Below are 22500 nucleotides of genomic sequence, written 5' to 3'. Positions count from 1 at the left end.
GTTTATGCTTCTAGAATTGAATAAAGTTTTTGCAATAAGATACTATCATTTTATTTGGATGAATGAAATACAAATGAGATATTATAAACTATTCAAATTCAATTTTCAGAGTATAATAGAATCTAACCTCAAACCTCCTACTAAAGCGTTTATCACGGAACATGGTGGATAAACGGAATCATTTTATGCTTCTAGAATTCAATAAAGTATTCTGTAATAATATACTATCATTTTATTTAAATGAATAAAATACAGATAAGATATATATTATAAACTATTCAAATAATTCGATTTTCATAGAAGGATAGAACTTCTAACCTAAACTTCCATTGACATTCAGATCACATCAGATTGGCCGAATTTCAAGTGTGCTAAAACAGCTGATCAAAAACTTTTTCAAGTGTGATAAACCAGCTGATCAAAAACTTTTTCAAGTGTGATAAACCAGCTGATCAAAAACTTTTCATTATTTGTGTTTATCATTCAATAATTAAAACATTTATAATAATATCATCTTATTGTCATTTGGAAGAATAAAAAGTATAAACTCAACCTCTTACATAATTGAACATAATCTTTTAGGTTATTTAGACAAATCAGAATAAAAAATAAAAATACTTGGACAATTTCTTGATATTCAGATTTGCTAGAGCTATGACCTTCCACTTTTGCTTTCGGAAGTGCTTATAATAGACAATGAGAATAATTATTATTCTCATATATATATATTTTTTTTTCTGTGTGGCGAAAAATTACGTTCTCACCATGGGCAAAAATGTTTTTCCGGCTCTCAATCTTTTCTAGTCCTCAGCCTACGGCCTCGGACTTGAAAACCGATTTCGAGCCAGAAAAGTCTCATTTTCGGCCCTAGGTGCGAAATATACTATTAAACATTACCGTAAGAGAAACACAAATTAAAATGACATGTTTAAAGAAGATAACTAACCATCCTAGACTTCATCCATGCTTAAGTTAGCCTACACATATAGGTTAGACCTACTCGTACTGGTATAAATAATATTGAAAAGTTATTTCAGAATTAATCCATTGAAATTACTTATTTCTAAAAAGGATTTCTATTTTTATATCGGAATAGAATACCTACCAAATAACTCAATCTCTGTTGTTTTGAAATTCAGATCGTTGTATCTCAGCTTTCTAAATTAGCCGCCATTTCAGGTTTGTATAAAAATAAAAATCTGATCTCAGTTATGGAAGCAAATTATTGAATCAAGTTATGAAAGAATATATTTTCTTGATTAATTTGACATTGAATTGTTTATTTTATCAAGGAAATGATAATTATTATTGAATTAAATTTGATGGGATGAATTGAGTAACAGCTGTGTACAGTCAGTGATGAAATGGAGAGGATTGGCAACGTTTTTCTCCTATCTTTCTTCACTGCCATTATAACGTGGACCTCACTATATATCTATCATTGCTAAGCCATAACAGAGCTCCGAATAATTATGCTACTGTTCTATCACTATAAACCATAACTGGTGAAGGAGGAGATGGAAGAGAAGGAGGAGATGGAAGAGAAGGAGGAGAAAGAGGAGAAGGAGAAGAAGGAGGAGAAGGAGGAGAAAGAGGAGAAAGAGGAGTTGGAGAAGAAGGAGGAGAGGGAGGAGAAGGAGGAGGAGGAGGAGAAAGATGAGAAGAAGGAGAGGGAGAAGAAGGAGAAGGAGAAGAAGGAGGAGAAGGAGGAGGAGGAGAAGGAGGGGAAGGAGAAGGAGGCGGAGGATCAGTAGGAGAAGGTTGAGAAGATGGTGAAGGAAGCGATGGAGGAGAAGGAGAATGGGAGGAAAAGGAGAAGCAGAGGAGGTAGGAGAATGAGGAGGAGCTGGTGGTGATGGTGGAGAAGGTGGAGAAGAGGGATAAGGAGGAGAAGGAGGAGAAGGAGAAGGAGGATAAGGAGTGGGAGGAGAAGGAGAATGGGAGGAAAAGAAAAAGCAGGAGAGGTAGGAGAATGAGGAGGAGTGGGTGTGGACGATGGAAAAGGAGGAGAAGAGGGATAAGGAAGAGAAGGGGGAGAATGAGCAGAAGGAGGAGAAAAGGTAGAAAGGATGAGGATGTGGAGGAGGAGAAACTAGGGAAAATTCTCTAATAGAGAAATAGATGGAATAGTATGAATGAGTAGTACAAACAAAATGTGAAAATTTATAAATGAATTATAAATTTATAATTTTTAAATCTATATAATAAGATAGAGTAGGATTGTGTTTGTTCGTGTGTTCGTTTGTTCGCATCAAAACATGTCAACTTGTGGATTGCATACCGGAAAAAAAGGAATGATTTAGATCTCCAAATTTTGCACATACATTCTAAAAATATCAATCTCGTGCACCTCAAAGCCCAAATTCCGATTTCCCTCCTAGATTTTTCAGAATTAATGTTCAAATTTCGTTAATGATACATACCATTTCATAACAAGATAAAAAAATCATCAAATCATATGGTCGAAATTAAAAAAGGAACATCTGTTTCTATTGTTGCTTTCTACCTGATACCACTTAACCTCAATAATATTGTTTTGATATTCGATAAATATTTTTAATAATAATGATAATATTTTTATTTTAGATATAATAATAGTATTGTTTTGATAATTGATAAATATTTTCATTTTCACAAACTCTGTATATTAATATGGTGAATGTGAATCAGCTGCATCAAAGAAATTATCTCGCAAACATTTGTTTTGGAAAAACATAGTTTTGAAACTTCGTTTTCCTGATGCAATGAAACGCATACACGTGATATGAATTATCAATTTTTCAACTAGAACAGTTTTTTGTGACAAAATGCTAAATAAACGTCTATAGTTTCATCAATGCTGTATCGGCAATATGAGAAAGCATGCAGTTAATAATATGTATTTGAATAAATGTGTTTATATTTACATAAAGAAATTATTCTTTTCCATTTTTATTAAATTAAAATTTCAAAATTATTCGAGCCCTGATAGAATGACTGACTCACTGTACAGTCAGTCAAAAATTTTAATATTTGAATGAGGGGTATTTTGGCAAGCTGAGCAAAAAATGAGGTCATATGCACCTTTTTGTTATATCTTCAGATGAAAAATGAGTTTTGTAGGTTGTCAAAACTCCCTCTGAAAGGGAAACTACTCAACTTATTTTATCTTTTAGTAAAATAACAATGATCATTTATACTGATCATTATAATTTCTAATAAAAATATTTATTTTTTATAATATTCATTTATAATATTTATTTTATTTATTTAATATAATATTTATTAATATATATCTAATTATAATATTTATAATGATCATCTTCCATACTATAATAAAGGGAAGAACTGGATTATACACGTATACTGTCAAGTTTTCAATTATTTGTCATGCTTCCAGTTGTTGTATGGAAGCAGCAGAACATTTCTCTTGAAAGGGAAATTAGAAGATAGGTATGATTGGGTATCCTTTCGAATGATAAAAACAGATTTTCCGTCGCACCCAAATTTCTTCCTCCATTTTGGAACTGCCATTTTGAATCCAACTTCTTTTTTTTAAATTGAAATGCGGTCTTATTCCGAAACAGGATTTCCAGAGAAAAGGTATGGTGAAAACCGCACATCGATATCTCAAACCTTTCAAAATTTGTTCTCATTCATTTCCTTTATTATAGTATAAAAGATGATAGATAAATGGATATATCATCCATCTATTTATCACCTTCCATACTATAATAAAGGAAAGAACTGGCTTAAGCACGTATACACGTGTAAAGGATAGAAATAGTATATTTCGCACCTAGGGCCGAAAATGAGACTTTTCTGGCTCGAAATCTAAGGCCGTAGGCCGAGGACTAGAAAAGATTGAGAGCCGGAAAAACACTTTTGCCCATGGTGAGAACGTTATTTTTCGCCACACAGAAAAATAAAAAATATATATATGAGAATAATTTATTGTCTATTATAAGCACTTCCGAAAGCAAAAGTGAAAGGTCATAGCTCTAGCAAATCTGAGGTAATCTGAATATCAGGAAATTGTCCAAGTATTTTTATTCTTGATTCTGATTTGTCTAAATAACCTAAAAGATTATGTTCAATTATGTGGGAGGTTGAGTTTATACTTTTTATTCTTCCAAATGACAATAAAATGATATTATTATGAATGTTTTAATTATTGAATGATAAACACAAATAATGAAAAGTTTTTGATCAGCTGTTTTAGCACACTTGAAATTTGGCCAATCTGAATGTCAATGGAAGTTTAGGTTAGAAGTTCTATCCTACTCTGAAAATCGAATTATTTGAATAGTTTATAATATATATCTTATCTGTATTTTATCCATCCAAATAAATTGATAGTATATTATTCAAGAATACTTTATTGAATTCTAGAAGCATAAAATGATTCCGTTTATCCACCATGTTCCGTGATAAACGCAGTACTAGGAGGTTTGAGGTTAGATTCTATTATACTCTGAAAATTGAATTTGAATAGTTTATAATTATTATTATGATAGTATCTTATTGAAAAATACTTTGTTCAATTCTAGAAACATAAACTGATTCCGTTTCATAAACTATTTTGTAAACACGTTCACATCAAATCAGAATCAGCTGACTTCAAGGTTATTTTACAGCCCTAGGGCCGCAAAAATTTTACCGGCCTGGTCAGAAAACAATCACTTTTGGCCTCCATATGACGCATGCAAACCAGCTCATTACATCCAAGTGGGGCGAAAAATTATGTTTGACGCATCATCACGTCTGAACTACTGGACTGATTCACTTGAAATGCTGCATATGAATTCTTAATTAACCGAGGATTCTTATAAGCCTTTTTTCAATTCTTCTAGAATTCATTACGTCAAGTTTTTAAATAGACTCTTGCGAAGCACGGGTTACCTGCTAGTTGTGAATAAAATGATACTCCAAATTGATTCAACAAACACATTTATTCATGTTTTGAAACACATCAATAGACAATGATCAGAGTCCATTATAGTTTTTTGTGAGTGGCGCTTCATCCATTATGGCGCGAATTTTTTATTAGATCTTATAAATTCAGCAACATCTGGAAAAAAAACATTTCAAACCATCAGCAATCCGTTTTTCCACTTTCCTTGCCCTATTACCATAGTTAAGCAAAGTATTGCTTTCCAAAAAAGAATGAGGGTAAAATGATGGCTGAAATCTGTCAAATGTTTGTGTGTGTGATGCTGTTATTAATAAACTTAATTCATTTAATAAATGAAACTACACTATTTTCTCTTTATTTTTTCAAGTGTTGCCTAAAAAACAGTCGTTAGGTCATGTCAGAGGCCCTGAAATTGATCAGTTGCGACCTGAAAACTCTGACACCAGACCTGAGCCAGCCAGGTCACTCGATATTATTATTATCATTATTATTATTATTATTATTATTATTATTATTATTATTATTTAAGAAATAATAATCCAATTGAAGTTGAAAATTCTCAGCCAAAGTTCTCATTTTTATTCATTCAAGAATCAGAAAAAATACAGATAGAACAAAAAAATCGCATTCAAAATACACGCTAACAGCTGATTGGGATGGCCGCAAGATAGCTGAACCGACAAGCACGCGACCTAGTGGGAAGAATCGTACCTAAGTTCGTTTCATCCAGATAAGAACTACAGAAACAGGATTCAGAAATTTAGACTTTTGCTCAAATTACCGAGAAAAATGCTCAAAGTGAACTGAAAAATATTTATAAAAATAACATAGACAACAGAGAATATTTATTGTAGTATTCTTATGTTTTCTTATTATTTTCATTTATATGGATATCAAACAGTAATCATTTAACCTCAAAATTCGAATTTTATAATATATATTTGCTACTTTTCTCATTGCTTGCAGTTGAAATAATAAATATCAATAGAAAAGAACTATTATTTATTATTAAATGATGAGAATTCGTAAATGATGATTATTTAATTATGATTTAGATGAACATTTTTTTGTTTTGGATTTCTAGATGGGATTTTATCATAAATGTAGGGTAGCCATTGGAATGATTCTTATTTAAATCTAACCACAGTCATTTTTTCCTCCTAATCCTCCATATAACCCACCAACTATTTTGTGTTGCCATGTTGCAAATCTGGAGTACGCAAAGTAATACTTTGCGCACTAGAGCAGAAAAGTGATTCTTTGCTTTCTGTAATCAGTGCAGGAATGGCCACTTTTCAAGATAACTGTAGGAAACGTCTATTTCAAAGTATTATTTCACCATTCCAAGTTTTCCTTCTATTGTTATAAAAGCTTTAATGCAGGGTGAAATTTTCATTGCTGCAACAATTGATCATTTGACAATGACATTCGAATTGGGTGTCTGTGACACGATTCTTGACTTTGCAGCTTGATTTGGACTAGTTAGTGGGTGAACATAGGAAAAATGCGCTCTTTATCCCCTCTGTTGAAGGTGTGGCTCCGCTGAGTTGACACTTGTTGCAGTAATGAAAATTTCACCCACTGCATTAAAGCTTCTATAACAATGAAAGGAGAACTTGGAATAGTTAAATAATACATCATTCCAAACAGAATTTGATGCTCTACAAACCTACGATAAGCATAAGTTTTTATGATGCATTGTTGGAGAGTTATAAGCCCTGAAAGAGCAAAAATTTGGATAAAAACCTGTTTTTTCAACAATCACACACGTTCAAGAGCGAATATCTCAGGTACTATTGGGAATATCACAAAATTCCACTGAACAAAAAGTGTAGAGAATTTATCAAGCTTCATTTTGGAATAGTTATTTATGTCGGTTGAACGCATTGTTCTCAAGATATGAGCGTGGAGGCAAAACGCTGAAAATGAAACTTTTAAACCACCCTCATCCCCTTAGCACATGAGTTAGGAATGGGCACTTTTGATATGTTCTCCTCCTATCTAGTCTCAACAAAGCTGCAAAGTCAAAAAGTTTTCAAACATTCCCTCCAAATGCCTTTGTCAATTGGTCTATTGTTGCAATAATGGAGATTCCACATTCAATACTAAAGCTGCTGCAAAAGGTGTAGGGAAATTCGTAAAGTGTGAAATCATACATGATGAAGAATTCAATGCTCTATAAGTTCATAATCAATATTCATTGATAAAGAAGAATTCAATGCTCTATAAATTCATAATCAATATTGATTTTTCCCATCGATTTTTAAAATGTTATGAGAGCAAAAATAGAAAAAAGTTGGTGGCAAACGTGTTTTTTCAAAAATGTCACACGCTCAAAAACAGATATCTCGAAAACTAGAGGAGATATGGAAAAGTTGTTAGAATGAATATTGTAGAAAATTATGAAAGCTTGAATTTGCTATATTATGACAGTCAAGTCCTTAAGATACATAGTTTTTGAGTTTTATGCAAGAAACCAAAAAATGGTAGGGGTGGCAACTTTTGATATGTTTACCTCCTTACTACCCTAAACAGAACTGCGGGGTCAAAAATTGTCTTCTCAACTTTCCCCTCTACAACCTTTCCTTGGCTGGACTATAAGTTCTAGACTTAAAACAGCTGGAGTCAGAAAAATGGCTTCCATAACAGGGCGTAGTCGCAGTCATAGTCTGTCAAGTTTAAATTGAATTTAAATAACTAGAAAATTGAACACAAAATAAAATAAAGAGAAAATAGTGTAAAGTTTCAGCTATTTTGAATCATTTAGAAATGTTTCATTTCGTCAAGGGAAAAGGTTTTCAATTACAGATATGAGTGAATGAAGATTTATTTTGCTGCACCTATTTTCTGCAAGTTTTGAAAATCCAATTTTCTGACTCCAGCTGTTTAAAGTTCAGAACTTAGCTTAATCCCGAGCTCGGAAACCGGCGCCAAAGGTTTTCAATCTATTTGTATCATTTGTGTTTCCAGTTTGAATTAGTATTATACTAGTAGTTCTGTGAACAGTAGACCTCGCGCTCCATAAATTACATTGACCTGTTTTCTCAGAAATTAATAAATAATTTATCAATTTTAAATGTCCAGAAGAAATTCTAAATAAACATAGAGCTTTCTGTCCTATCGTACTGTGACGTTTCGTCCCGGAATGTGAGTGTGAGCGCTGTTATCAGGTCTGGCTGCAACTGTCTACAACGTTGATGGAAAGATACATTTTCAAGATGTTCGATGTTTTTGAACGGGTAGTATTATAGTCAACTGTCTACTAACGTTGATGGACAGATACATTTTTGAGATGTTCGATGTTTTTGAATGGGTAGTATTCTTAATAGTCTAGTAGAAAGCTGATTTATGATGAATAATTCTATAGTCTGATTTTTACTCTAATATTGGCTTATGAAGGAGGCTCCTTTCTCCTTTTATATTATCCTTGAAATGCAAAATTTCCAAAAAACCTTGTATATACGTCGACACGCAATTCAAAAAGGAACATACCATCCTGACAAATTTCATGAAAATCTATTACCACGTTATGCAGTAAATGCGCAACAGAAAAACATTTAAACATTCAAACATTAAGAGAAATGCCAAACCGTCGACTTGAATCTTAGACCTCACTTCGCTCGGTCAATAAAACTACTAGTAGTTCTGTGAACAGTAGACCTCACGCAGTTTTCTTATCCACAAATATTTGAAGTCACCTGTTCTAGTTGATCCAGTTGAATCACAATTCACAATGAATCATAATTTACTCTTAAAAACTGTCATTTGTTATTCTATGAACAAAAAATCACTTATGTTAAGGCTGTGCAAAGGCTAAAAATAAACTTTCTACTGGTGATATTTTTCAAAGTTTTTCGATTTGTATTTTATCAAGCTATCACAATGAAAACGTTTTCTCATGAAAACTTTATTTTTTTCCGATCATTACTTTTTGGGATATTTGTGTCTAAAGTTTAAATTTTTGGGACAGAACATTTCAAATTCGGTAGGAGATAACAAAGAAATTTAGAAGATAGATTCTCCATGGTAATGTTAATTGAATAAAACAAAAATTTTCTGAAAATATAATTTTTTAAGAAAGTTATTCAATTTACCAAAAATGACCAAAAATAACTCAACAAAAAGCTATTTTTGGTTATTTTCAGTAAATTGAATAACTTTTTTGAAAAATTGATATTTCCAGAAAACTTTTGTTCAATACCATAACGAATTTATCCACTGAATTTCATTGTGTTATCTCTTACCGAATTTGAAATGTTACTGTGGCACAAACTGATTCCATCAGGTATCTAGGTCTGGTAGTGGATGAGAAACTCTCTTGGTCTGATCACATTTGTAAATTAAAAAATTATCTCCGCTATATTCTAAAAAAAATCTACCACCTTAGAAAATTCATTCCTTCAGCTGTGCTCAGGCAACTCTATTTTGCTCTGGTGGATTCCAAATTAAGTTATGGCATTAGTTGCTGGGGATCCACCTACAAAACTCATCTAGCACCTCTAATTGTGCTTCAAAAAGCCATAGTACGGTGTATGAAGGGTGTGAGCAGGATCGAACACTCTTTTCCTATCTTTCAATTTTTCGATTGTTTGCCATTGCGCTATAAATATGTTTTCAAAGTCTTATCATCCTTTTACATGTTATCAGGCAATCGAAGTCGGCAAATGTTCGAGAATGATAATGTATACAGAACTAGAAGAGTAGTTGAAAATTTAGCTAGACACCCCAGAGTGTATAACACTTTTTTTCAGAAATCCTTTGTCTTTTTGGGGCCAAAATTTTCCAACTATCTACCTGATTATATAAGAAATATTGAGAACAAAATACTTTTGAAAAAAACAAATATCAAAATGGCTTACTGGATGTCTGCCTGAAACTATTGAGAGTTATTTTTCTGTAATTATCTGATTCCCATTCTATTATAATACTTATTTTACCTTTTTTGCACATACCAACTTGAAAGAGAAAGATGTGTGAATGTAGCATTAAAAACTTTTTTCACTGACCTCCTACTTTTATAGCTTGATGATATACATAAATCGAAAAACGTTGAAAAATATCACCAGTAGAAAGTTTAATTTTAGCCTTTGCACAGCCTTAATAAACTCAGTTCACGTTTGAACTTGTATCACGTGATAATTTATCCAGCTCAGTGATAATCTTTCCAGCTGATAAAAATATTTCTCAACTATTTTTAAATTAATTTTTCTCAATCAAGAATATAATTATTTCTTTATTTCAGCATTATTTACTTTATTTGATCATTTTTTGACCGAGCGAAGTGAGGTCTAAGATTCAAGTCGACGGTTTTTGCCTCTTTATGTTTAAATATTTGAATGTTGTGCATTTACGGCAAAACGCAGCAATAGATTTTCATGAAATTTGACAGGTATATTCCTTTTCAAATTGCGCGTCGACATATATACAAGGTTTTTAGAAATTTTGGATAATTTTGAATTTTGAATTACAAGGATGATATAAAAGGAAAAGGAGTCTCCTTTATTCGCCAATATTAGAGTAAAAATCAGACTATAGAATTATTCATCATTAATCAGCTGTCATGTGGATTATAAATTGCATGCCATTACGCTTGCAATTCAATATCTCAATGTAACGTGGTGAAAAATCAGCTGCTGTGTGGACTATTAATTGCATGCCTTATTGAATGCAATTTTTATGAACTATTGATTGCATGCAATAACGCATGCAATTGATAACCAAAATGACATAGAATTGTCTCTCAACCTTTCTCTACTTTGAATTCGGGCTGTCCTGTTGTCTTGAAGGAGATTAGCTTCTGATGTTAGCATTTTTGATACACCAACCCCAACAGCCATTAGCCGTTTTCACATCGATATCTCGCCGACACGACATACAGACAGGATTTACTATGATGGATAGTATAAGAGGAGGCTGTTGTTTATGACTGAACGAGGTCTACTGTTCACAGAAATACCAGTCCTATTTTCAATCACCTATTAAATTTGTTTTTGAAATGTGAGAATATTGATACTGATAGACACGCATCATAAAAAAATATTGAAACCCTACCTCATAGAAAATATCGGTGACCGAGCTTCGCTCTGTAGTACAAAAGCATAAAAAATTTATTACGAAAGAATAAATTATAATAACATTCATTGTTCATACAGAAATGTTCTATGTCATCACAGTAAATTGAGATTAATTCTGAGAGGAATGCAGAAATTTCCCCCACAAAGGCCCAGTTGCACAAAAGCCGGTTAAATTTTAATCCTGATTAATTTCAGGTGAACCAAATCAGAGAAGACCATTTCAAAAAGATGGATCTACTGGAATCAATCAGGATTGAAAATAACCCGGCTTTTTTGCAACCGGCACTAAGTACCTGATTGAATGATTACAAAAGTTCAACAGCTGAGTCATAATTTTGACACAGTCCCACACACATGAACTCGCTCACTCACTTCCATCATCAACAGACGGCGAAATAATTATTATCAGCTGTTTTTTAAAGGATAAATAATAATCATCCTTTTGATGTCCTTCAGCGAGTTTTCCCAGGGATGAGACATAGTGCAATTGAATATTTCATTTTATAAACCTACTATGTTCTGGATTTCGTGAGAATCGTTAGAACCGTTTTCGAGATCTGGTGAAATACAAACATATAAACAGAAATTGCTCATTTAATAGTATAGGATAGATACGTTCAGACATCTGTGTAATGCATGCAACTTGTCAGCTGATTGATTATGAATAATTCTATAGTCTGATTGATCTTATCTTCAAAGTAGATGATATTATAATCAGAGTATGGATGAATTCCTTTCCTTTTCATACTATCCCAGTAATGCAAAATTTCAAAAAACCTTGTGTATACATCGACGCGCAGTTGAAGAAGGAATATTCCTGCCAAATCTCATTGAATTCTATCAACGCGTTCGGCCGTAATTGCGTTATACATACAGACAGAAAATCCAAGTTAAAACATAGACGTCACCACATTCAATAAAGATATTTACCTTCTGCCGTCTTCGAAGTTTTTCCTTCCAATATTTTCTGGGCTTGTTCAGCGGTAATCCCCAGGACCTCAATGAGAGCTACTGAATCATAACCGTTCGGTCTCAGCTTTAGTAGATCCACCAATGGATAATTGGCACTGGAAAATAGACAATGATAGATAAATTAAATTGAACATAGGAAGCTAAGCTCCAGTCCGAATTTTCAAAAGGCTAAAAATAAACTTTCCACTGGTAATATATTACAAAGTTTTATCATGAGCTACCTAAATTAAAAAGTTTTTCCAGGAAAACATTTTTTCGCCACACTGCACAGAAAGCAGCTGTTTTCCAGTCCCTACGTGGATCTGAGAGACATTGTTTGCAGACGACTCTCGTCTGACGACAGAACAGGTTTCTTTCCGGCCTAGGCCGGAAAGAGTACCCTTTTCAGCCGCTAACATGGAACTAAGAAAGGTGATAAAAAAACTTTTCATTATTGGTGTTCATTATTCAATAATTAAAACATTTATAATATCATCTTATTTTCATTTGAAAGAATAAAAAAGTATAAACTCAACCTCCCACATAGTTGAACATCATCTTTTAGGTTATTTGGACAAATCAGAATAAAAAATAGATATACTTGGAAAATTTCCTGATATCCAGATTACCTCAGATTTGCTAGAGCTATCACCTCCCACTTCTGCTTTCGGAAGTGCTTAGTAAACAACTATTCTCATATAAATATATATATTGTTTATTTCTGTGTGTGGCGAAAAATAGCGTTCGCTTTTTGTGTAGTTGAGAAGTTGATATTGTGGTAATTATTCATATTAATGAAAAAGACTAAGAAATTGTCAAAAAACCACTGATTTATTGATAAATAAAAAGACTGGTTTCGGTTATTACACCATTGTCAATCTCTGATAAACTAAAACTAAATACAAGAGCAGCAGAATTTATACTAGTAGGTGAGTACTGCTATTGGTCGAGGGCACGAACGCCTGCCATTGGCCTAGCTAGACAGTCTCCTCCCCCAGTCTCCTCCCCAACGGTGTGACAAAATGGCGGCTTAAGCAACAGAATCGCAATGATAATAAAATTCACTTTTAGTACAAAATAAGAACCAAGAAAACAAGTGTGAAAGATAATAAAACAAATATGTAAATGGAAAACTATTGACTAATGTATGCTTACAATTTTATGATAAAACTAAATTCGTAGTGTTGTATTGGTTGAAATGAATCTGGTCATTTAAACTATACTGGGAATTTTCCTCAATTACTCTTGTTATTTCTAAAAGCTCTAGAATATTCAAAGATCTGCCTTTGTTAATAACATGCAGAAACTCAACATTCTCCTTAACTGTGAACTTGTGATTATTTGTTATCAAATGTTCTGCAAAGTTAGATTCCCCATTTTGTTTATTCCAATCTCTGATGTGTTCTTTAATTCTACTTTAGAAACTTCTACCAGTCTGACCCACATAACAAGCATTACAATCATCACATTTAAGTTTGTACACCCCGCTTTTATCCCAAATATCAATTTTGTCTTTACTCCAGCTAAATAGACTATTTAAAATCGGTTTGGTCTTGAAAGCAACATGAAATCCATTCCTCTTCAATTCCCTACCTATATTATCATATACAAGGCCTAAATATGGGATTGTTATCCAAGTCTTCTCCTCACAGTTTGATCCTTCAAAGCTAGAATTGATTGAAATTTGTCTATTAGTTTTACTCAATAATCTGTCCACCATACTTTCTTCATACCCATTTGTGAGAGCTATCTGTTTAATTTTAGTGATCTCAATATCAAAATCATGATGGCTCATAGGTATTGTTAGTGCTCTTTAGACCATGCTATTGAAAGCAGCAAGTTTGTGAGAAATAGGATGACAAGAATGGAGAGGAATGAGAACATCAGTATGGGTTGGTTATCTGAAAATAGAAATTGAATTTAGAATAGAATTGAATTTTTTAGATTTAAGAATAGATCATAGCTCTGGTTTTCTATGGTATTCCTATGGTACTCCACTTTTTCTAAATATCAATTTCTGAGAAAGTTTTTCAATTTACTAAAAATGACAAAAATTCAACTAAAGGTTATTTTCGATCATTTTTAGAAAATTAAATTACTCTTTCTGTAGTTCAGAAGTTGGATTATTCATATTGAATTAAAATACTTGTCTTTTTGACAAGATCTTAGTACCTATTTTCATTCAGTTGAATTACTATCTCAAAAATCAGTATTCTCAGATATTTTTATATTTCAATCAACAAAACAATGAAAAAAAATTATTGTATTGACAAGACAGAGGTTCGGCAACGTTGTTTTTCCATCTTTCTTGACTGCTATTATAAGGTGGACCTCACTATGATAGAGTATACATTTTCTTCACCTTTCACTCACACACACTCACACAAACACACACACACACACACACACACACACACACACACACACACACACACACACACACACACACACACACACACACACACATACCGGAACAAGGACACAAACGGGGAGGTGAGAAATGAGCATACAATGCGGGGAGGCTGATTTACACACATTTACACACATGTTGGAGATTGAATTTTTGTTTTAGAAGGTTCATTAATATGTTTTTTATACAATTGTAACATTTTTTTTATGTTAACTTGAAAAAAAAATTACGCATTAAACCTACAAAATGGGGAGAAATGTGTGTAAACTTTCACTGCACAAACCGGGGAGAAACGTGTGTACACTTTCACTGCACAAACCGGGGAGAAATGGTGTGTACACTTCCAACCCACATTCCGGGGAGAAATGGTGTGTTTAGTTCGACTTACAAAGTGGGGAGAAAACCGGTTCTTAACACAAGTTTTGGCTGCAACACTTATTTTGCAAGGCTAAGATTTAAATTTGCAGGGCCGCCTATAGCGTCTTATTCAAATGATAGTAAATATTTTTTCACAAGTTGATAAATTCAATTGGTTGATTCGGAATAATAATAAATAAGAGCGTTTAATTAATTGATTGTGGAGTTCTAAATAATTGAATTGAATGAAATTGCTGGAATGATCTTCCTAGACTTTATTCATTTTATTGAGGACTCCTCAAATAGACCGTAACTTTTCCATGTGCAAGATATGGAAGGATCATCATCAAAAATATGGGAACTTTTTGATGTGATGTTGGCAGAATTAAGAGGGTCAAAGAAACGCGATTAGCATGGCAAGCTGTACACTGGAGACACTGGAGTGTACATTGGAGATTCACTATCCATGTAACAGTAGACCGTTCAAGAACGTGTAGGTACTTGACTCATTATAATATCTCTATAGACTAATTTTTGAAGGTCGAGTTTTTAGAAAAGCGTAGTTTACACAGCTTTTCCTGTAAAAAGGTTAATTCCTCAAGTTTATTGTCATAACAGTTCTATGGACATACAGAAAAATTTATTGTTTTTAATTCAGTTACCATAGTAATTTCTATGTTTTATATTGATCTTATAATTATTTATAATATTGTAATCGTACTTGACGTTGTTAAACAAATTGTAACGACATTATGACAATGGATGATTTTGATTCAGTTTGACTTACGAAATAACTGTAACAGGACGGTAACGGTCTATTCCTCTCTATTGTTATTATTCCGTAATCCATTTCATTTGGGTTGAGCTCTTGAGATGTGTATAATATAACATGCAAATAGCTATGGAGTGCACAGCTTCATTCTTTTTATTTTTAATTCAATTTTGTCCAGCTTGATAGCATCACGGATCTCTCACTCACTACCTTTATTATATTTACAGTCACAATATACAAAGTGAAATGAACTAATTATTGACCGAGTGAAGTGAGGTCTAAGATTCAAGTCGATGGTTTGGCATTTCTCTTTATATTCAAATGTTTATATGTTGCGCATTTACAGCAAAACGCAGCAATAGATTTTCATGGAATTTGACAGGTATATCCTTTTTGAATTTCGCATCGACGTATACATAGAGTTTTTTTAAAATTTTGCATTTTAAGGATAATACAAAAGAGAAATGAGTTTTATTCAAACACCAATATTACCGTAAAAATCAGACTATACAATTATTCATCATAAATCAGCTGTCTAGTGGACTACAATACTAACTGTTCATAAACATCGAACGTCTTGAAAATGTATCTCTCATCAACGTTAGTAGACAGTTATCTACTAACTTTTTCTTCCATAAGCTGAGACCATGATTCTGGTTTGGAGTTATTGATAGAAAACATTTTTTTCTACATTTTTCTTTTTAATCTGATGATTGAAATTGCAACAAATATTATTGAAAAGAAATAGATTTCTCAAATCATGAAAAGTCAGAAATGAAGTTTGTAGGAAATCAGCATTATGGTAGTTTATTTTTTTAATTTCAACATACCGATTTTTCGCCAACACAACACAGAATGTTCTCTGATGGGTTGATTGGATTGGCGTATCGACGGCAGCCAGACCTGATAACAGCGCTCACACTCACATTCCGGGATGACAAGTCACGGTACGATAGAACAGAAAGCTCTATGTATATTAAGGATTTTTTCTAGACATTTTTGATTGATAAATTATTTATCAATTTTTGAAGAAAAATAACAACAGGTCAATGTAACTTACTGAGCGCGAGGTCTAATGTTCACAGAACAACTAGTTTATATACAGTCAGCACTGTCAGCAGTCTTGCGTCTTTGACACTGTGATACTTCGTTTTAGGATGCTTATAATTTGTCTTGTCTTTTCAATAGGAACTGTACATTAAAACACAAAACTTAAACACAAAAATGTATTCTCCTTGATTTGGCATAAACAAACGTTTTTAAATATTCTCCAAAATCCAGTTTCTTTGCAATTTCATTTTCAATCGAGAGTATCGCGAGTGAATATTCAGCCTTTCTTGTGCCATTGTAGAGCGCAAATACATTTTGATAGGTTTGACTTTTCTAAAACTACGTTCTGCACTAACCACGGGAATTGTCAGGAAATTGAATTTTGCAACCCACAAGTTTGTGAACATGTCTTCGCTGTTGAACTTTTTAAATTAAACTCAACACTTCGCTCGCTATGAACAAATTGGAGGGGATAAAAATGCTTAGAAGGAGAAAACAATAGCCTATTCTCTAATTCGGAGAATTTTCTGGTGCCTCTGCTTGAGTACCGTACAAGAACATGAGATCAGTAAACATCACATGCTCCTGTTTCCAAAGAAATCGCTTTAGACAACAAATACTATACAAATCTGTAACTTATTATTTTACATTGATCTAATATGCAGATAATATATAATGAAAGGCGCCAGGCGCTTTCTGACAGTCAAAGCACAACATAATGTACTCCGCGCAATCAACTACGTCCACTCATATTGCACGCAGGCGTCAGATGAACAACTAGTGAACAGTATATTTATTATTTGGAAAAAGATTGGAGATCATTTACTATCACAAGCTGTTCAAATCTAAAATTGGGCAAAAATTCAGTTTTTTTATGACGCCGAGGCGCCCCCCAGGCCGCGGCGCCCAAGGCGACCACCTCGGTCGCCACACCCACGCGACTGTTCTGTATATGAGTCACTGTTTTTGACAATCTTGGTGGGACAACTTTCGAACCACTCTATACCAAGTTCAATCACCCTCCCAATCAATTTCTTGTGTGTTATGGTCAACAAAAGTTTTGCCTTGGGCGCCTTAGAAGAACACGACGGCTTTGTTTACTCCCCCCCCCCCAAGGACCTAACTTCTAAGTAGCTTGACCCTCCCCCTAACATGATCCTAGGTACGCCTATGTTGACAGAAGAATTGAGAATAATGTACCCTATTTATGTTTATGTTTTTGGAGGGACAGATTCAAGGGTCCAAAGGTTCAAAGGTACGTTATTCAGAAGGGTGGATACATTAAAAAAAAAAACAACTTTAAAAGCTGATATTCCTAGTACTTGATAATTTCATGTTAATCAAGCCTTCAATAACTGCAAGAGATATGCTGTATGTTGCATACTTTCCGTAAAGAAATTATGTACAACAATAAAAAACTAATTCAATATTTATGGTGTATTGAAATAGATTAAAAGAACTCAAGAAATTTGTACTCATGTTCCACGAGTCAAAACTGAACTGATTTACAAAATTTGATTATTTGAGTATACAATAAAGCTTTTCATGACTGAAACTTTTCATGAATCTTTGGACTGAAAATTGGACCTGAATTCAAGTGTATAGAACATAACCAACTTTTTGGACTATTTAGAGTGTATAAATCAAAATTTTGGGAGGAAACAGTTTTTGGCTGTGCCTGTTAGTCCTTCCCAATTATTCTAAATAATTGTGTTCTGTTTATCAATGAATAAATAACGAGCGAAGTTCGGTGCCTCGATATTAAACATAAAGAGAAATGCAAAATCGTCGACTTGAATCTTAGACCTCACTTCGGTCAGTCAATTAGACTTATTGAGGATGCCTCAATTGAATAAGGATCGTTTCCAGCCATGACGGCGAGCCTGACGGCTAGTAATAAATGAAATAAAAATTCCTCAATAACTAGTTTCCAATACTACAATTATGAAATTATTACAATAATAAACCATAAGAGACGACTCATTTGAATAATTATCCATTCATATTAATCCATACAAAATGCTTCTCAAGAAGTGGAATCCTCTAAAGAGTAGCTAAGAATTCAGTCATCTCATCAGAAAAGCCATCAGTGATTTCCTGAACTAAATCAACACAAGAACGTCTCTTATGGTTTATCATTGTGATAATTTCATAATTGTACTATTGAAAAATAATTATTGAGAAATTTTCTTTTTATTTATTATAATTGTTTTTTTAATTGTTTCATTTGTGTATCAAGTGAATAAAGATCTATTTGATTTGATTATGATTGTATTATTATATTGTTGATATTTATCTCATCTGCAGTTGCAAAACTCTGGTTCAATTCACCTGATTTGCGTTCACGGGAATTGATGAAACTCTGAACAGCCCTACATTGATTTGCAGCCTCTGCTATATGAATAACGCATTAGCATTCTTCTCAACTTATCTCAATCTGTGTCGTCGGTATGCTCTCTTCAGCCTACCCACAAGTGGCACTAGATTATACCTGGTTCATAAAAATAATGCATTTTTAAAGATTCTCGAATGAGATATTTGTAAATGATAGTCTATCATATCAAATCTCTCATTGGTTAAGCTGCGAATAACCAATCTTTTACTTGTGGAACAGACTCTATTCCGGCCAAGATCGATTGAATCGAGATTTTGGAATGCCAAAGTAATAAACCAAAACTGCCTGACAAGTGCTTGTCCTCGAATTCAATGTATAATACAACTCCACTTACAGTATTCCGACCAATTCTATATCTGACCATTTCTATAGTATTTGAATAAAATCTGGATACATGCACTAACTTATTTCTTTCATCTTGACAGGACAAGTTTCTTAGTTTTTTCTTTCTCTTGATTTCTGTTCAAGATTAATATCGAAGCTAGGATAAATACAATCCATAAACTGAAAATTCTAAGCGAATAATTTGGCTCATTATAATAATACATTAATTATATTTAAAAAAACATTCCACCTATGGATATAAACTACTTAGTACTGGGATTCAAGAAAGTGCACGTTTCACAGTGCCTCCCAACTCTTAATTTCGAGGTAGTCCTCGACATTATTGCTGGTAGGTGAGGAGGTCCGTGGAAACATTTTTTGGGAACCCCTGGTCGACATTGCGTTTTGGCTATTTGTGCTTACTAGAAAAAAATAGAGATTCTGGAACTGCTACACCATGAGCTTTCTGATAGTGATAGAATACCGTACTCCATTTTATGTTGCATTGTTGAGAAACTTTCAGCTACCCAAATTGGATTATTTAATAATATGAACTAGGAGGACACACTGCTCACTCAACTCTGATTCCTCATAATCTATTTTCCCCATGAGAAATCATTCTGGAATGCCTTGATTCTTCGAGTAATAGCCTGCGCGGTCAGCCTCCCTACCTGACAACTCGTGACTACAATTTCTTTGAGCGGGGTATGATTACTTAATCTTTTCCCCGGAACAACGTATTCTCACACGAAGTAAGCATGCCACACACAAGTAAAATATTCAATATAAGGTTCACAAGAAAGTTTTTGCAAGGATTTTGGCAGACACAGGAGAAAATGGCAATATGGAGAGAAACAAAGAAACAGATTTTATTCTATCATAGGCTATCCTTGTTTGAGATTCAATGTTAGGTTACTAATGTTAGAGACACCCTTTTCTGCAAATCAGTAAGTGAATTCTCAGTGAAGCTTGTTCAAGAATATAAACTTAATGACGTGCTATTATTGAATCTTAGCAAACCTCTCATTCCCATCACCAGCAATAGCCCAAATTCAATGCGGGAAATTCTTGGGAAATTGTGTTTTCAAGAATCATGTCTCAGTCGCCATTGATTGTGATGAACCTGATTTGGCGTTGAATTGAAGAGGATTTTGTGCTCTTGAAAACGTTTCTGGATTTTTTCACTATGAATGGTTTTTGAGTTATATGAAGAATAAAAGGTTTTTTTTAATACGTTTTTACATGGTTTCAAGCATGTAGAAGTGATTTTCACAAAAATTGAGCATTGACAATACGGGGTCTCCCCGTAGTGTACACACCTCCCCTTAATGTGCTGTGTATACTAGGGATGGGTATCGAAAGACAAAACATCGATGTTTTGAACATCGATGTTTTTTTCATCCTAACATCGATAAGTGAAAAACATCGAACAGTAAACATCGATGTTTTTGAACATCGATGTTTTAAAACATCGTTTATCGCCCTACGTTTTTATGGATGATACTATTTGTACAGTCAATATAGACATAAAAAAGAGGGTGTGCTTGCAATTTATATTGTAGTTCTGATTTCTTAATATATTAATTGGGTACATAAGAGAAGTCCAGAACCAATTTCTTCATGCAAGATTTCCTTGTGCTAGATACAGGATAGCCCAAAAACCTTGTATTTTCGGCTAATTTTCAAGTTTTCAGCTATTTCTGCCAAATCTCTCCCAGATTATATAATTCTGAAAAAAAATGAGATCACTCGGAACTCTCTATCTCCAATGAGTACTTTGTTATAATTTTTCAAAAATGAGTAAAATTTAAAGAAAAAAATCAATTTTGATGAATTTTAGTTTTCAATCAACAATATCTTCTGATTGTTACAATTTAGATGTATATTTCAAAATCCCTCTAGGCGTATTTTTGTGCTATACAATCTGAGATCAGGTAGAGCGCTCTATGTCATATAGATTTCCAGGTACACCTGACAACAATGCTCCTTGTATTGTTGAAAACACCTAATTTTCAGCTTCAACCATAATCACCATCTACTTTGTCCTCACATTGATATTTCGCACAATGACATAAGTTCATGGGTAAGAATCACCCGTTAGATGCACTTAATTTCAGTATTTCCTAGTAGAGGCACGCTTAAGGACACCTCAAGGATCAAAATTTCAAACACTTATAATTTACTTTTGACACAATGCTCAGATTTCATCGTACTACACTTCATTCTTCTCGGCTCGCCAAGGCGGTTCAAAATCATGCATTAATAGTAAAATTCGGCCAAAAAATAGAAAATTTATTGTTGAGTGTAGGTTGAGTGTGGTTGGGTGTAATACATAAGAAATGACCAATTTCTATATTCAAAGCTATGTATCTCGGTAACCCTTTATTATAAAAATTATTACATGATCTTGAAATGTACAATAGAATTTTCTATTTCATCTGCTGTAACTTAAACAATTCATGAAAAAAATGAGTGAAGTGAGATTTGATTGTTGAAAAAAATCCGGAAATTGTACATATTTTTCTCATATTAACGGTTTTGGCAGTTCTATGATAGCGAAAAGTGATTCAAGATGGATTTTAGGCAACTGAGCTCGTAGAGGATGAATTTACTACAATTTGTAATCAATCGTAAGTTTCTATGATGTATCAGACTCGTTTTAGAAACTCTTGATGAACAGTAAAATTACGAAAAAAATGTAAAAACTGAAATCGCCATTTTTAAAATCTTAACTTCCAAATGGTTTTGGAATCGAAAGTATTATTTATTGGAGTGGGTAGAGGGGGACAATTTTCACATTCTCACTAGATTTGGAAATTTTATCAGAAGTATTTCACAAGACATGCAACTTTGAATATTGGTCATTTTCTGTGTATTGGAATATGGGCTTAAGTACACTCAACAATAAATTTTCCATTTTTCGACAGAATTTGACTTATTATGCATGATTTTGAACCGCCGTGACGAACCGAGAAGGATGAAGTGTAGTACGATGATATCTGCGCATTGTGTCAAAAGTTATGTGTTTGAAATTTTGATCCTTGAGGTGTCCTAAGGATCTCTCCACTAGGAAATACTGAAATAAAGTGTATCTTAAGGGTGATTCTCATAGAACATAATCTCAAGAACTTAAGTCGTTGTGCGAAATATCAATGTGAGGACAATGTAGTTGGTGATGATGCTTGAAGCTGAAAATTAGGTGTTTTTCACAATACAAGGAGCATTGTTGTCAGGTGTACCTGGAATATGAGATAGATCGCTATACCTGATCTC

General features: G+C 33.4%; 1 protein-coding gene across 1 annotated transcript in view; it reads right to left on the bottom strand.

Annotated features, from left to right (window-relative positions):
* Nucleotides 1-4912: 4912 nt before the first annotated feature.
* LOC120353153 overlaps nt 4913-22500 on the bottom strand; it is a 46289-nt gene continuing 28701 nt past the window's right edge. The window contains exons 6-7 of the mRNA XM_039435884.1: nt 11899-12035; nt 4913-5050 (exon numbers count right to left, since the gene is read on the bottom strand). Coding sequence (XP_039291818.1) covers nt 5007-5050; nt 11899-12035 — 181 coding nt within the window. The 3' untranslated portion in view covers nt 4913-5006. The remainder of the gene's footprint in view (nt 5051-11898; nt 12036-22500) is intronic.

This window comes from Nilaparvata lugens, chromosome 9, assembly GCF_014356525.2.
Source record: "Nilaparvata lugens isolate BPH chromosome 9, ASM1435652v1, whole genome shotgun sequence".
NCBI classification, from domain to species: domain Eukaryota; kingdom Metazoa; phylum Arthropoda; class Insecta; order Hemiptera; family Delphacidae; genus Nilaparvata; species Nilaparvata lugens.
This window is presented reverse-complemented; position numbering and strand designations above follow the sequence as displayed.